We start from the raw sequence: 14,847 nt of genomic DNA on the forward strand, positions 1-14,847 counted from the left end.
GCAAAAACTGAGCCGTAGCGGATTACCAGTCAATAAGCATGAATGTTAGGGCAAACACGCTTGTAAGCAAGAACTAGAAGAAGTAACATTTAAATTTTTACTAAACTGGTTACAGTTGTAAGTATTTTTTAATAGTTTCTACTAAGATGGATTTTATGCTTTTTTTGGCAGACATTGATAATGACACTTTCAGTTAAATATTAAAATACTGAACATTAATATATTTTAAATATAAAATGTAGGCCAACTGGGGTAAAAAAAGGCAATACCCCCACCCCCCAAATAAATAAATAAATAAATCCACAACAATTTATTGAGTGTTCACTTTTTATGGATGCCATGTTTACAGTGTGCAGATTGCATGATACATGTAGATAAAAAGATTGACAACTAGAATAAGCTGGAGTCGTACTGTGGTGCTTAGTGTTTGTGTGCTGCTAGCCCGAGTACTCTGACTGTAAGAGACATAAATACGCTACGTGACACTCCGTCGCAACAATTACAAAGCTCGGCGATCTATTTTGAGACGTAGATCACGTTATCGCCACTGGGAGATTCAGCCTTGTGCAGCAGTTACAGGGGCCGTCTCATACCAAGCGACGTTACAACATGGAAGAGTTGGCTAATGCCGTTTTGGATGAATTTGGATTTAATTACGTCATTAAACCAAAACAATTACACATTATTGATTCCATTTTGAATTTGAAGGATACATTTGGGGTGTTATCGACAGGATACGGCAAAAGTATGTGCTACGTACTGCCTCCTCTTATGAGATGGCCCCTGTAACTGCTGCACAAGGCGGAATCGCCCAGTCTTGAAATAGATCGCCGAGCTTTGTAATTGTTGCGACGGAGTGTCACGAAGCGTAGCTGAATGTGGGTGCTGTCGGGTTTCTTTCTGTATTATGTGTATTAGTGATTAATATGTGGATTTTTTTGTATCAGTTAACTCGAAAATGATCGATGTAAAGGTATTTGACGTCAAACATAGGATTGTTGTGGTATTAGAGCAGGAATCTTTGCCTACCATTTGGTAGTCAGGAATTGCCAAAAATATACATAGGTTGGTCTCTGACTGTAATGAGAGCGTATTTATGTCCAAATGTCCGTCTAGCTCTCTTACAGTCAGAGTACTCGGGCTAGTGTGTTGCATATTATTATTTATGAGTTCCCAAGTGTAGTTAGTGCACATCATCATCATGTGAATATATTATGAAATGTGCTTTACTCACGATGTATACTTGCACCCTGTTGAGTCACGGTTATCGTGTTAGGTTGACCTGGGCGTACAGGTTCTAAGTCCTTGTAACGATAAAGAATAAGAACGTGACACTTTTAGTATGCTGCAAGGTTTAATATCTTAGACTACCATTCAATGCCTTGGGTAACTCCCTGTATGTACTTCTGTATTAAATCCCTAAACTATGTTAGATGCTCTCTAACCTTACATCCCCCTTTCTTTAAGATTAAACTTAATTTTACACTTCCCGACTTAACTGTTCTTTCGTGTTCCAAATAACAGTCCTACTTGCAGTGTTCAGATAAGAAACTGGCTAACTACTGAAACGAATATCTCTACGCAGTTCAACTTAAAATGAAACTTCCCACATTTAAAGGTCCAGTTTATGTGGTACTTTAACTACACGACCAATTCTGGTTATAGTCCCCTTTGGATGGGTGATTGTTACATCAGAAGACGATGACGACGCTGAAGCGGACTCTGTCATGGTCTCCTCAGACATCACTGGTACAGGATCGATATCCATAGAAATATTGTCCTCTGCAGGGTTTGGCAAGGTCGATGACACTGCAGGGTTGATCAGTTGATGAGGAGGTGGACTTGAACTTTGTCGATTTAGGTGCCTCCTATTCCTTCTGCGTAGCCCAGTCGATGTCCTGACTACATAAGATCTCGGACCAATAGGCTTCACAACTTCTCCCTTCATCTCATTCGGTTCTTTGATCCAAACCTGATCTCCAGGTGACAGAGTCGGAAGTGTAGTAGCTCTATGCCGCCTGTCAAAGTTCTTTTTCTGCACTTCCTTCTGGTTTGCATTTGCCAACTTCATGTCAGCCAGCTTAGGCCAATCAGGAGTAAGCAAGGCAGGGACGACCGGAACTCTCGTCCTCAGGCAATGGCCCATGGACATTTCTGCTGGACTGAAACCACACTGGAGAGGAGTCGCTCTGTAGTTAAGTAGCGCCAGATATGGGTCTTCAGTTTTCAACAAAAAATTCTTGACCGTCTGCACAGCCCTTTCAGCTTCTCCATTAGCTTGCGGATAATGAGGACTGCTGGTTTTTATGGGTGAATCCATATTCTGTAGAAAATCTGCTGGGATGCAAATTGTGGTCCATTGAACAACTTTAGGAATCCCGTGTCATGCAAAGATACTCTTGCAATGAACAATAACAGTCTCTGAAGAGGTCGAGGCTTGTAGATAAGCCAACTCAATGTTACGAGAGAAATAATCTACTACGAGTAGATACTGCTTACCACGCCATTCCCACTTTCTGCCATGGGAAATCCGGAACACTGCTCGGCTTCAATGGCTCAGGTCTAGCTTTTCTCTCTTTCTCGCAGATTACACAGTTTTCTATCATGGACTGGATCTGTTGAGATAGTCCTGGCCACCACACAGAACACTTGGCCAGAGCTCTGCAGTTTACAATGCCTTGATGGCCATCATGAATTCGGGTCAAAATGTCCTGCCTCAGTTCCACTGGGATGACAAGTCTAGTGCGATAAAGTAATAGTCCTTTTTGGAATTGTTAAGTCGTCTCTCGCCATGAAGAATGGACAAACATCTGGATGAAGTTTGGACTTCACAGCAGGCCATCCATCTCTGCAGTAATGAACGACTTGACTACATACCCGGTCTTGCTGCTGCTTCATTCTGATCTCTACTAGCCGACCCTGGGTCGCTGGTATACCATCAATCACAGACTACTAAGGCTGTGGCATCACTTTCCAACAGCAGGTCAGTTTCCTGGGGAGATCCAACCGGAGCGCGAGACAACACAGGCCATCCATCTCTGCAGTAATGAGCGACTTGACTACATAACCGGTCTTGCTGCTGCTTCATCCTGATCTCTACTAGCCGACCCTGGGTCGCTGGTATACCATCAATCACAGACTACTAAGGCTGTGGCATCATTTTCCCACAGCAGGTCAGTTTCCTGGGGAGATCCAACCAGAGCGCGAGACAATGCAGGCCATCCATCTCTGCAGTAATGAGCGACTTGACTACATAACCGGTCTTGCTGCTGCTTCATCCTGATCTCTACTAGCCGACCCTGGGTCGCTGGTATACCATCAATCACAGACTACTAAGGCTGTGGCATCACTTTCCAACAGCAGGTCAGTTTCCTGGGGAGATCCAACCGGAGCGCGAGACAACAGGCCATCCATCTCTGCAGTAACGAGCGACATGACTACATACCCGGTCTTGCTGCTGCTTCATTCTGATCTCTACTAGCCGACCCTGGCTCGCTGGTATATCAATCACAGACTATTAAGGCTGTGGCATCACTTTCCAACAGCAGGTCAGTTTCCTGGGGAGATCCAACCGGAGTGCGAGACAATGCAGGCCATCCATCTCTGCAGTAACGAGCGACTTGACTACATACCCGGTCTTGCTGCTGCTTCATTCTGATCTCTACTAGCCGACCCTGGGTCGCTGGTATTCCATCAATCACAGACTACTAAGGCTGTGGCATCACTTTCCAACAGCAGGTTAGTTTCCTGGGGAGATCCAACCGGAGTGCGAGACAACGCATCTGCAGTCTTCAGGTTCTTACCCACTGTATAGATCACCTCATACATGTAGCTGTACCGCATAAGGTGCATGCGAAATCTTTGTATTCGCCGTAATAGCTCATCCAAGCCCTTAGACTTGAGAAGTGTCAACAATGGTCGATGGTCAGTCTCTATGATGAATCATGGGAGGCCCACAAGGAAATCTGAAAATTTCTCATAAGCCCAAGTGGATGCCAGTGCTTCCTTCTCCACTTGTGCGTAACGTTGCTCTGTCGAGGTCATAGATCTGGAAGCATAGAAGACAGGACACCACCTGCCATCTTTCTCTTGAAGCAGGACTGCTCCCAGTCCATAGGATGATGCATCTGCAAACACCTTGGTAGGTCGGTCTGGACTATAATGAGCTAGCACAGGTGGCGAACTTAACAGTTCTTTCAGACGAACAAACGCCTGTTCCTGTGCTTCTTCCCAAGTCCACTGAATGTTTTTCTTTAACAACTCCCGGAGAGGTCTGGTCTGGTCAGTGAGGTCTGGAGCAAACTTCTGCACAAAGTTAATCATGTCCAGAACACAGCGCAATTCTGGCACATTTTGGGGACGAGGTAACTTCTGGATCGCTTCTACTTTTGCTGGATCCATCTGCACACCTTCCTTAGAAATGATATGTCCCAAGAACTTAATATGGCGCTGATTAAAAACACATTTTTCATTTAAGGTCACCCCTGCATCTTCCAGTCTCTGCAAAACCTCCTTCAGCCTCTGATCGTGTTCCTGCTGGCTGCGCCCTGACACCAGGACATCATCAATGTCACAAATCACTCCTGGGATGTTTGACAACAACTGTGACATGATGCGATGAAACACCTCAGGACCTGAAGAAATTCCAAAGGGCAGCCTTTTATAACAAAAGCGCCCAAATGGAGTAATAAACGTCAGCTCTTGTGAACTTTCATCTAATGGCACTTGGTGGAAACCACTATTACAGTCCAACTTAGTAAACACTGTCGCTCCTGCAAGCTGTGCCAACAGCTGGTCTGTGGAAAGAAGAGGATCGTTTTCTCGCTTGATACTCTCGTTCAACTTTGTCAGATCTACACACAAGCGGATTGTGTCTTTCTTTTCTTTAGGCACCACTACTATTGGTGCGCACCAGTCTGTTGGTGTGGTCACTGGACTAATCACATCTAGCTCCTCCAGGCGGTTCAGTTCTTTTTTTACCTTCATCTGCAGCATCAGTGGTACCCGTCTTGGAGCAGAGACGGCATATGGTACAGCATTCTCTCGCATTCTAATCTTGTAGGTTTCCTTTGTTTTACCCAGACCCGAGAAGAGCTTAGGATATACCTCTCTGTAACTGTTAGATGTACTCTGAACTGACTCGATATATTTTATCAGTTGTAATGCTTCAATCGCTGGCCTGCCTAACATTGGCTCTTGCAGATTCTTCACAACATAGACCTGTTAAATTGTAACAGCATTTTTATACTTCATCCTAGTTCTGAACTTGCCCAACACATTCAGTGAGTTTTGGCCAGGGCCAAACAGTTCTTTCATAGACTTCTGAAGTGGAGTTTTTATCTCTGGTACACAGCCCTCTGGGATGACGGTTATATCTGCACCTGTGTCCATCTTGAAACGCACTCTTTGGTTTTCCATGAAAACATTAACATACCAATATGCGACCCCCATCTTGGAAACTGCACCTAGAAATGCATTTTCTCTTGAATCTTCAGTCACACCACTAACATCTTGGTGAGACCTAGTTTTTTGTCCACCCGACTTGCCAACCTTGCTGTAACACATTGCAGCATAATGTCCCTTTTTAGAACACTTACGGCATTCGGCATCTTTGGCTGGACAAACATGTAGTTTATGTGGCCTTCCACATTTTTTGCATTTCTTTTGTTGCACAGTATGTTTGGTTCCCGGGCTATTTCTCTTGTTCACTCTGTCTATGACCCCTGGTGCACTGCTAGTAATTGCTTTTGCTTGTACGTGTGATGACTCGTGTGCTCGGCACACTTCTATGCGCGATAACAATGTCAACTTTCTATCCTCCAAGAGTTTCTGACGAACTGTGTCATCTCTCACTCCAAGTACTATCCTGTCTCTGAGCATACAGTTCTCATATGTATTAAAATTGCTTGTTTTGACGAGTTTCTGCAGTGAAGTTACATATGCATCGATTGTCTCATCATCTTCTTGGTTCCTTTTGTTGAAGAGAAATGTTTCGTATATTTCATTGGCTTCGCCTATGCAAAACTGCTCAAATTTTCTTAGCACATCGTCAATGTCATTTGCATCTTCATCTTGTCCAAAAGAAAACCCATCAAATATGTTGAAGGCTTCTTAACCTACGCATGCCAAGAAGACAGAAGTACGGTATTTAGGTGACTCAGTCTCTAATCTTGTTGCAATTTCGTAATTGCTCCATTGCCTTTTGAACTTTCTCCATGCTACCTCAATATTTCGTGCATGTATTTACTTGAAACAGGAATATTAGGTCAAAATTGGTGTCTCAACACTTGTTCAGCAATTTCTCCGTTCTCATTTTCTGCCATTTTTGTTTTTAATGTTCACTGATTTAACAGTAGACGAAAAACCAACAAATAGTTCAAGGGGTATAACTGTCTGTCCTGTTAGGATAGTTACAAATGCGGTTGTTTCCCTTGATTTGGCGAATCTTTTGCGCGGAACGTTCTGACATCAAACTAATTTTGCTAACTGAACTGACAAGACGAGGCCGTGATTTCCTATTTCTGGAAATACTCCAAAGTTCTGACACCATATCGTGTTAGGTTGACCTTGGTGTACAGGTTCTAAGTCCTTGTAACGATAAACAATAAGAACGTGACACTTTTAGTATGCTGCAAGGTTTAATATCTTAGACTACTATTCCATGCCTGGGGTAACCCCCCGTATGTACTTCTGTATTAAATCCCTAAACTATGTTAGATGCTCTCTAACCTTACAACGGTCTCTATTAATTTTCACCACGACTGGCATGTCAAAGGCCATGGTATGTACTACCTTATCTGTAGGATGGTGCATTTAAAAGATCCCTTGCTGCTAATCGAAACGAGTAGCTCATGAAGTGGCAACAGCGGGTTTTCTCTCTCAATATCTGTGTGGTCCTTAACCATACATGTATGTCTGACACCATATAACTGTAAATAAAATGTGTTTAGTGCATCGTTAAATAAAACATTTCCTTCCTTCCTATTAAGTTTGGCTATTTGGGATTTCCCCATTTTTAAAACAAATTATATACCACCTACAGTTTGTTTATATTCCCTGTCTTACAGTTAGAATGGCACATTGGAACAGCCAAGACATTTTAATTATATTAATTTTTTTGTAACGTTTTACCTTTAAAAAAACATGGGCCAATATAGGGAAAAAACACAACCCCTATGTACATTAAAACACAAGTTTGTAGGTTTCTTAATTTATGGCAGTCAAGACTAAAATATATGGCAAAGTGTTGTCTGCATGAGCATGTTTATATTAACATAGTATTAGTGAAAGATGTCAGTAAAAGTGTCGTCTGCATGAGCATGTTTATATTGACATAGTATTAGTGAAAGACGTCAGTAAAAGTGTCGTCTGCATGAGCATGTTTATATTGACATAGTATTAGTGAAAGACGTCAGTAAAAGTGTCGTCTGCGTGAGCATGTTTATATTTACATAGTATTAGTGAAAGACGTCAGTAAAAGTGTCGTCTGCATGAGCATGTTTATATTGACATAGTATTAGTGAAAGACGTCAGTAAAAGTGTCGTCTGCATGAGCATGTTTATATTGACATAGTATTAGTGAAAGACGTCAGTAAAAGTGTTGTCTGCATGAGCATGTTTATATTGACATAGTATTAGTGAAAGACGTCAGTAAAAGTGTCGTCTGCGTGAGCATGTTTATATTGACATAGTATTAGTGAAAGACGTCAGTAAAAGTGTCGTCTGCGTGAGCATGTTTATATTTACATAGTATTAGTGAAAGACGTCAGTAAAAGTGTCGTCTGCGTGAGCATGTTTATATTGACATAGTATTAGTGAAAGACGTCAGTAAAAGTGTCGTCTGCATAAGCATGTTTATATTGACATAGTATTAGTGAAAGACGTCAGTAAAAGTGTCGTCTGCGTGAGCATGTTTATATTGACATAGTATTAGTGAAAGACGTCAGTAAAAGTGTTGTCTGCATGAGCATGTTTATATTTACATAGTATTAGTGAAAGACGTCAGTAAAAGTGTCGGGTCACATGTTGATCGTTTATAAATCTATGGAAGCAAATAAGGGGTCTGAAAATTAAAAACCTGAAATACATGTAGGATATATGTAGATTAGTATTGAGTTTTACATTAAAAACCTGAAATACATGTAGGATATATGTAGATTAGTATTGAGTTTTACATTAAAAACCTGAAATACATGTAGGATATATGTAGATTAGTATTGAGTTTTACATTAAAAACCTGAAATACATGTAGGATATATGTAGATTAGTATTGAGTTTACATTAAAAACCTGAAATACATGTAGGATATATGTAGATTAGTATTGAGTTTTACATTAAAAACCTGAAATACATGTAGGATATATGTAGATTAGTATTGAGTTTTACATTAAAAACCTGAAATACATGTAGGATATATGTAGATTAGTATTGAGTTTTACATTAAAAACCTGAAATACATGTAGGATATATGTAGATTAGTATTGAGTTTTACATTAAAAACCTGAAATACATGTAGGATATATGTAGATTAGTATTGAGTTTTACATTAAAAATATAACTATTAAGTACTACACTATTTATAGTTAGTATTCCATTTGAATAAATATTAAATGAGTACTTATAAAATTTAGATAAAAAATTAAAATAAAAATCACCATTTGGAGCTATTTAAAAACACAAAGGGAGTTTATTATTCGAACTTATCATGCAGGCAATATTTTACAGACATGCATGACCTTATTTTGATAGCTGAAAATTTAGCAAAATGTGTTATATTATTTGAAAAATTATTATTTCTAGGGCTGCGCTCCTGAAAATTAAGACCATTCTGGACACTATATACATTATAAAATAACCAAATACTGTAATAAAAATAAATCTTTCCAGATACAGAAATATTTGGTCTAGAGAGGTCAGTAATGTCTTTACTGATATTGAGGTTAGATGATTGATATGTATCGATCTGCTACAATGAAACCGGTCTAAACCAGATCATGCTGAGGACCTAATATTTCTCTGATTTAGACAGGATCCATAATTTAAAGAGTCCGTTGCATTTTAGAATTTATAAAATTCGGACCCATCGAATTTGTCCGCTTTTGACAGGATTCAGATTTGTTCAGGGTCTGCTTTAGACAGGTTTCACTCTGTATAATGTATTTTAAAAGCATTATTTTACACTTACAACCCATGTACATATATATTTTTTATTTTTACACCATTTTATTGTATAGACAGAACAGTCACATGTGCAAGACTGCCAAGAGAATTCCAAAAGTTGAGGCATTTCATCTGCATGACATCAGACAGTCATTTGTGCTGTGGAATTGAAGATGAATGTTAAAACTAAATTCCTCCTGTCGCTTATTGGGGTTGGATTGCTGACTTCTGGAATTATTGACTATTTAACAAATTTTGAAGAAAATGGATGTGAAATGACATGGATGTATCAGTGGCCAGAATATTTGGTGAGTATATTTACATGTATTTCTAGATTAGTAAATTCACACATTTATTTTCAACAGGTGGTATGTATATATATTCTAGAGACAATATCTTGTAGATCAACACAAACCAAGGCATTATGAGACCAATAAAATCAGAATTCATCAACTGACAATGTGTTCATGAGTGATTACTGGAGTTCACCAGGATTATTATTGCATTAAAAAATTTGTTAAAGGGACAGACCCTAGTTTCAGCCCATGACATTGCACACTAAGTTACAAACCTGTAACACATTTGGATAAAGTTACATTTGAGTGAATCATGATTCTGAAATGGTGAAATACCTTCTAAAAATAGACTAAAACTCGACTCAATAACTGTTACTTCTCAGACGCATGTGCATTTTTAAAAATATGAGAAATGCATTTTGTGATATTAAAAACACCAGGATGACCAAAAACACTTTGAATGAACGGAAATGGATTTATTTTTATTCTAAACAATAAAATCTAAGTAAAGTATGATTTCAGTTATCAAAAACGGCTCTAATAGTCAGAAATATGCCTTAGTGTTTAAAAACTAGGGGATGTCCTTTTAAACATTTCTTAATTGGCCTCTCAAAACATAAGTTCTAATTTAGTCACTGGCATGGCCAGTGGGAGTGACATGGGATCCATGATCCTCCAAATCATATCTTCTTCTTTTTACCATCACATTTTATGATTGTCACCATATAACACAACCCATAGACAGTGTGGGTGCCCCTCCACCCCCCTCAATGTAGCTGGCCCTTCAATATAAAATATGATGCAAATGAATTTAGTGAAGTATATATTCTTTTTTAGGATGTTAATCTTGGAAAAGAAATCAAAGCTGAGTTTCCGAAATATGAATTGTACATCTATGGAGAAGGGTATGTATTGGTAAATTATTAGTAATTTATAAAATTTATATATATATATATATATATATATGTTAAAAAAAATTAATGATGACATTTTACAAAGAAGATGTTTTGTGTTTAGTTTGTTGCAAAAACGTAAACATATTCATTGCAATCTTTGTATGTGTTTATGGTTCATATTCATGTGTGATGTTCACACATTCTTTTATCAAATGTATGGCTATTAAAGTCGACATGCAGTTAATTACAGGCACATAGACATTGTATCATACATGTTTGATTTAAAGCAGGGATTCGCAACCAGGATTTCTGTCAGAGGGTAAAACGGATATGGCGCCATACCCACATATTTTTGCAGATTTTATTATTTATTTTTTTAACCTTTTTGACAAAATTAATTACTCTTATCATTACTCTGTGATTTTCTTAACCCTAACCCTAAACATAACCCATTTTCTTTCGGGGGGAGGTCCCCCATACCCCATGTTGACTGTGGTTGCTTTCGATTTTAGAAGTTAATGGTGTAAGGTGTTACCTATAATAAAAAATGCTGGCATGAAAGAACTTAGTAAAACATTTCTCACAATATGCTTAATATACAGTCAAGACTTGCACAGAAACAGTTGAAATCAGTATACTGAGCAAGTGGATCAGTGATCTGCTTTATTATACCTGGTACTTATTTAATCCTAATAAGGTAAGATTAAAACAAAATTGGCGATATTGATAAAATTAAGAATTTTTATTGTGTGTTTCTGTTTCAGGAATTATGCAAGACAAATAAGGTTGGTGTATATTTAGTACATTATCTACTCAACATTATCTATACTCTTCAAAAAAAGAAACGCAAAAGGGTACAAATGGGTTATAACTCCGATTTTATGTTTCCTACCGGTTCATGCTTTGTGAATATAAGGTCATTGCATGTCCCAAACACATTCCCACGGTTACATTCGATAAAACGCAGCTACTGTACAATAAAGTTCCAAAATGTGAATATTCGCAAAAACGCAGCCACGTACAAACCATGTCACCACTGCACGTGCGTTGTCTGCACGTGCAACATGAACACCGACAGTATAAAAGTGCAGGGTGTTCGCTTGCCTGGCCTCTGTATCTGGCCGACAGTTGACAATCCAGGAGATGCCACGTCTCAGTGAACCGCAGAGAAACAATGCCATCGGCCGACTAGACGCAGGCGAATCCAGAACGGCTGTTGCCAGGGCATTCCATGTGTCCCTAAGCACCATCTCCAGACTGTGGGATCGTTACCAGCAACATGGATCAACACGTGACCTCCCTAGATCCGGTCGACCACGGGTCACTACCCCCGGGCAGGACCGCTACATCCGGGTACGCCACCTTCGGGAACGATTGACTACTGCCACCTCCACAGCCGCAGCAATACCAGGTTTGCGCAGGATATCCGACCAGACCGTAAACGGAACCGCCTACGTGAGGTAGGAATTCGTGCCAGACGTCCAGTTCGAGGTGTCATCTTAACACCACAACACCGTCGACTCCGACTGCAGTGATGCCAGATTCATCGACAATGGCCTCAACTGCGATGGAGACAGGTGTGGTTCAGTGACGAGTCCCGATTTCTGCTCCGACGTCATGATGGAAGATGTCGCGTGTATAGGCGTCGTGGTGAACGTTATGCGGCAAACTGCGTGCAGGAAGTGGACAGATTCGGCGGGGGTAGTGTCATGGTGTGGGCAGCCATCTCACACACTGGCAGAACTGACCTGGTCCACGTGCAGGGCAACCTGAATGCACAGGGCTACATTGACCAGATCCTCCGGCCACACATCATTCCAGTTATGGCCAACGCCAACGCAGTGTTCCAACATGACCAACGCCAGGCCTCACACAGCACGTCTCACAACAGCTTTCCTACAGAACAACAACATTAATGTCCTTCCTTGGCCATCGAAATCTCCGGATTTGAACCCAATTGAGCATCTATGGGACGAGTTGGACCGACGCCTCCGACAGCGACAACCACAGCCCCAGACCCTGCCCGAGCTGGCAGCAGCCTTGCAGGCCGAGTGGGCCACCATCCCCCGGGACGTCATCTGTACTCTGGTTGCTTCAATGGGCAGGCGGTGCCAGGCAGTTATCAACACACGCGGAGGCCACACCCGGTATTGACTCCAGATGACCTTGACCTTGGTGGTGTGTCCTATCACTTACTCACAATGGACTAGAGTGAATTGTGAACAATCCTGCAACATTTGGTAATTATCGGACTCACCATTCAATAATTAAATCAATTCTCCAAATGTTACGACAATGTGGTTTTGCGTTTCTTCTTTTGAAGAGTATATATACTTCAACATTATCTACTTCAATATGATACAACCCTTTGTGATACCCAATAGCCGATGTGTATTTTTGTGCTGGAGTGTCATTAAACATTCATTCATTCATTCATTCAACTTGATATATGTCCTATTTCAGAGGTAACTCTGTGTGAGCAGAGCATTTGACCAAATTATCTATTCAATGTAAAAAATCGCAAAAACCTAGTTAACATCCTACACAATATTAATCATTACATACATTACATTGCCAAATGAAGATAAAATGTGCCAGTGGTTTTTTAAATTTGTAATTGACAACTTTAGTGAATGAAAGAGCTAGCACTGTATTCATTTATTATCATCATCATTCTTTCATCTTGTAATTTGTTGTCAGTGTCATGCTTATATTCAGTTAGGATTTAAGTACAGAGGCATTGGAAGCGGTATGGCCGTACCACTTTTTAGGCCAGAAACGTTTTTCTTTTCTCTTCCTACGGCGCTCACATAGATCTCATCATATACAGTGCTTTCATGGCCGTACCAACTTTTAATTGTTTCCGACGCTCCTGAAGTACACATACGAAGTATGTCATTCATAATTAGTACTTGTCAATATACCTGTAGGTAGCTATATAATACATGTTTAATTTAATTTTTAACTTTTTTTTCCACAGCAAACTGAAACTTGAGGGTATCCCTGTTCTGTTCATTCCTGGGAATGCTGGAAGTTATAAACAAGGTATTGAAGAAGGGTTTGATTTCCACTTTAGTTACCTAGAGTTTTTGGTTGCATGTTTTTGTTGAGTTTTTTAATCCATGTTATTATTGTTCACCCATACCTTATATATTTTTGATATTTTTATTGAGGCCTTACCCTAAAAAAATGTATATTAAAAGATACACAGTGAAGTACAGCAAAATAATAATATTATAATTATATAATAATTTTTTAAGATATGACAACAGGATCGAATGCAGATGATAAAAAACTAGCTAGTTTTGTAATTGTCATCTTGTATGACTTTTATAAATGTATGATACTATAAAATGATTGTTAAGAAATTTAAAAAGTGTCAATTAATATACATGTAAAATGTATCATTAATTTGTGTACTAAAATATTTGCATTTTCAGTGAGATCATTGGCATCTGTTGCTCTACGAAAGGCAGAACACACTTCCTTTCACTTCAACTATTTCACTGTCAATCTTCAGGAGGTGTGTAAATATAAGTTGTATATTTTAGCCGAGTAGTAGTAATAACTAATTCATGACAATGATATCTGTAATGATATTCAGAATATTCTCATTGTCACGTTCTTCGGGGTATGAAAAAAATAAATCATCTTCAAACTGTGTGAATCGGTGAAGCTGTTCTCACATAAGTTTATGGATGATTTGTTTTGTTCATATCCAGATGAACGTAAAAGAAATAACAGACAATACAAATGTACATACAATTAAATTTGAATCATATTTGCTAATAATAACACTAGAAGTTCATACTTTATTTTGATTTATTTTTGGTCCATAAACAATAACGCTCAATAAGACAACTTGCCTATATAAAATTATGTGATCAGATTGATGTTCCCTAATGTCGTAATTTTTACATTCATCGAGAAATTAAAAAACTCATGTTGCTACTGAGGACATTATATTGTAATAAGTGTAACAAAAATTTAATTATATTACCATAATATATGTACAATGCATTGGTCTACCTTTCAGGAAAAAGGTACTCTTAATTAGATTTTGCTTAAAGTGCTTTCAGAATATGTACAATTATTACATTTATAAAAGCCCAGAAATCCAACCAACACTGTATCATTTTGTACTTAAAAGCAAGGCCATATCAATAGCAACATTCATTTAGTTGTAAGTTAAATATGTGTCAAAATATTTGGAACCATATTTGTTTGGTAATAAATATAATATCTGCTACAAAGATGTACTGTTGGACTTGCCACAGCTGAAGGCGTACGGAATCTTTTGACATCTCAGCAGAAACCCATCGGTTGACCCAGGGGCAGGACGTAGCCCAGTGGTAAAGTGCCCGCCAGATGCGCAGTCGGTGTGGGATCGATCCCCGTCGGTGGGCCCATTTGGCTATTTGTCGTTCCAGCCAGTGCACCACGACTGGTATATCAAAGGCCGTAGTATGTGCTACCCTGTCTGTGGGATGGTGCAT

At 39.3% G+C, this 14,847-nt stretch overlaps 2 protein-coding genes across 2 annotated transcripts in view; one reads left to right on the forward strand and one right to left on the reverse strand.

Moving 5' to 3' along the window:
- The first annotated feature begins 30 nt into the window (after positions 1–30).
- LOC121378961 (GPI inositol-deacylase-like) overlaps positions 31–14,847 on the forward strand; it is an 81,734-nt gene continuing 66,917 nt past the window's right edge. Inside the window, exons 1-6 of the mRNA XM_041507372.1 lie at positions 31–117; positions 9,234–9,467; positions 10,293–10,360; positions 11,116–11,136; positions 13,332–13,396; positions 13,792–13,874. Coding sequence (XP_041363306.1) covers positions 9,333–9,467; positions 10,293–10,360; positions 11,116–11,136; positions 13,332–13,396; positions 13,792–13,874 — 372 coding nt within the window. The 5' untranslated portion in view covers positions 31–117; positions 9,234–9,332. The remainder of the gene's footprint in view (positions 118–9,233; positions 9,468–10,292; positions 10,361–11,115; positions 11,137–13,331; positions 13,397–13,791; positions 13,875–14,847) is intronic.
- LOC121379597 lies at positions 1,613–2,320 on the reverse strand. Its single transcript, XM_041508245.1, has one exon. The coding sequence runs from the start codon at positions 2,318–2,320 to the stop codon at positions 1,613–1,615; it is 708 nt and encodes a 235-aa protein (XP_041364179.1).

Source organism: Gigantopelta aegis, chromosome 8 (genome assembly GCF_016097555.1).
Source record: "Gigantopelta aegis isolate Gae_Host chromosome 8, Gae_host_genome, whole genome shotgun sequence".
Lineage (NCBI taxonomy): Eukaryota > Metazoa > Mollusca > Gastropoda > Neomphalida > Peltospiridae > Gigantopelta > Gigantopelta aegis.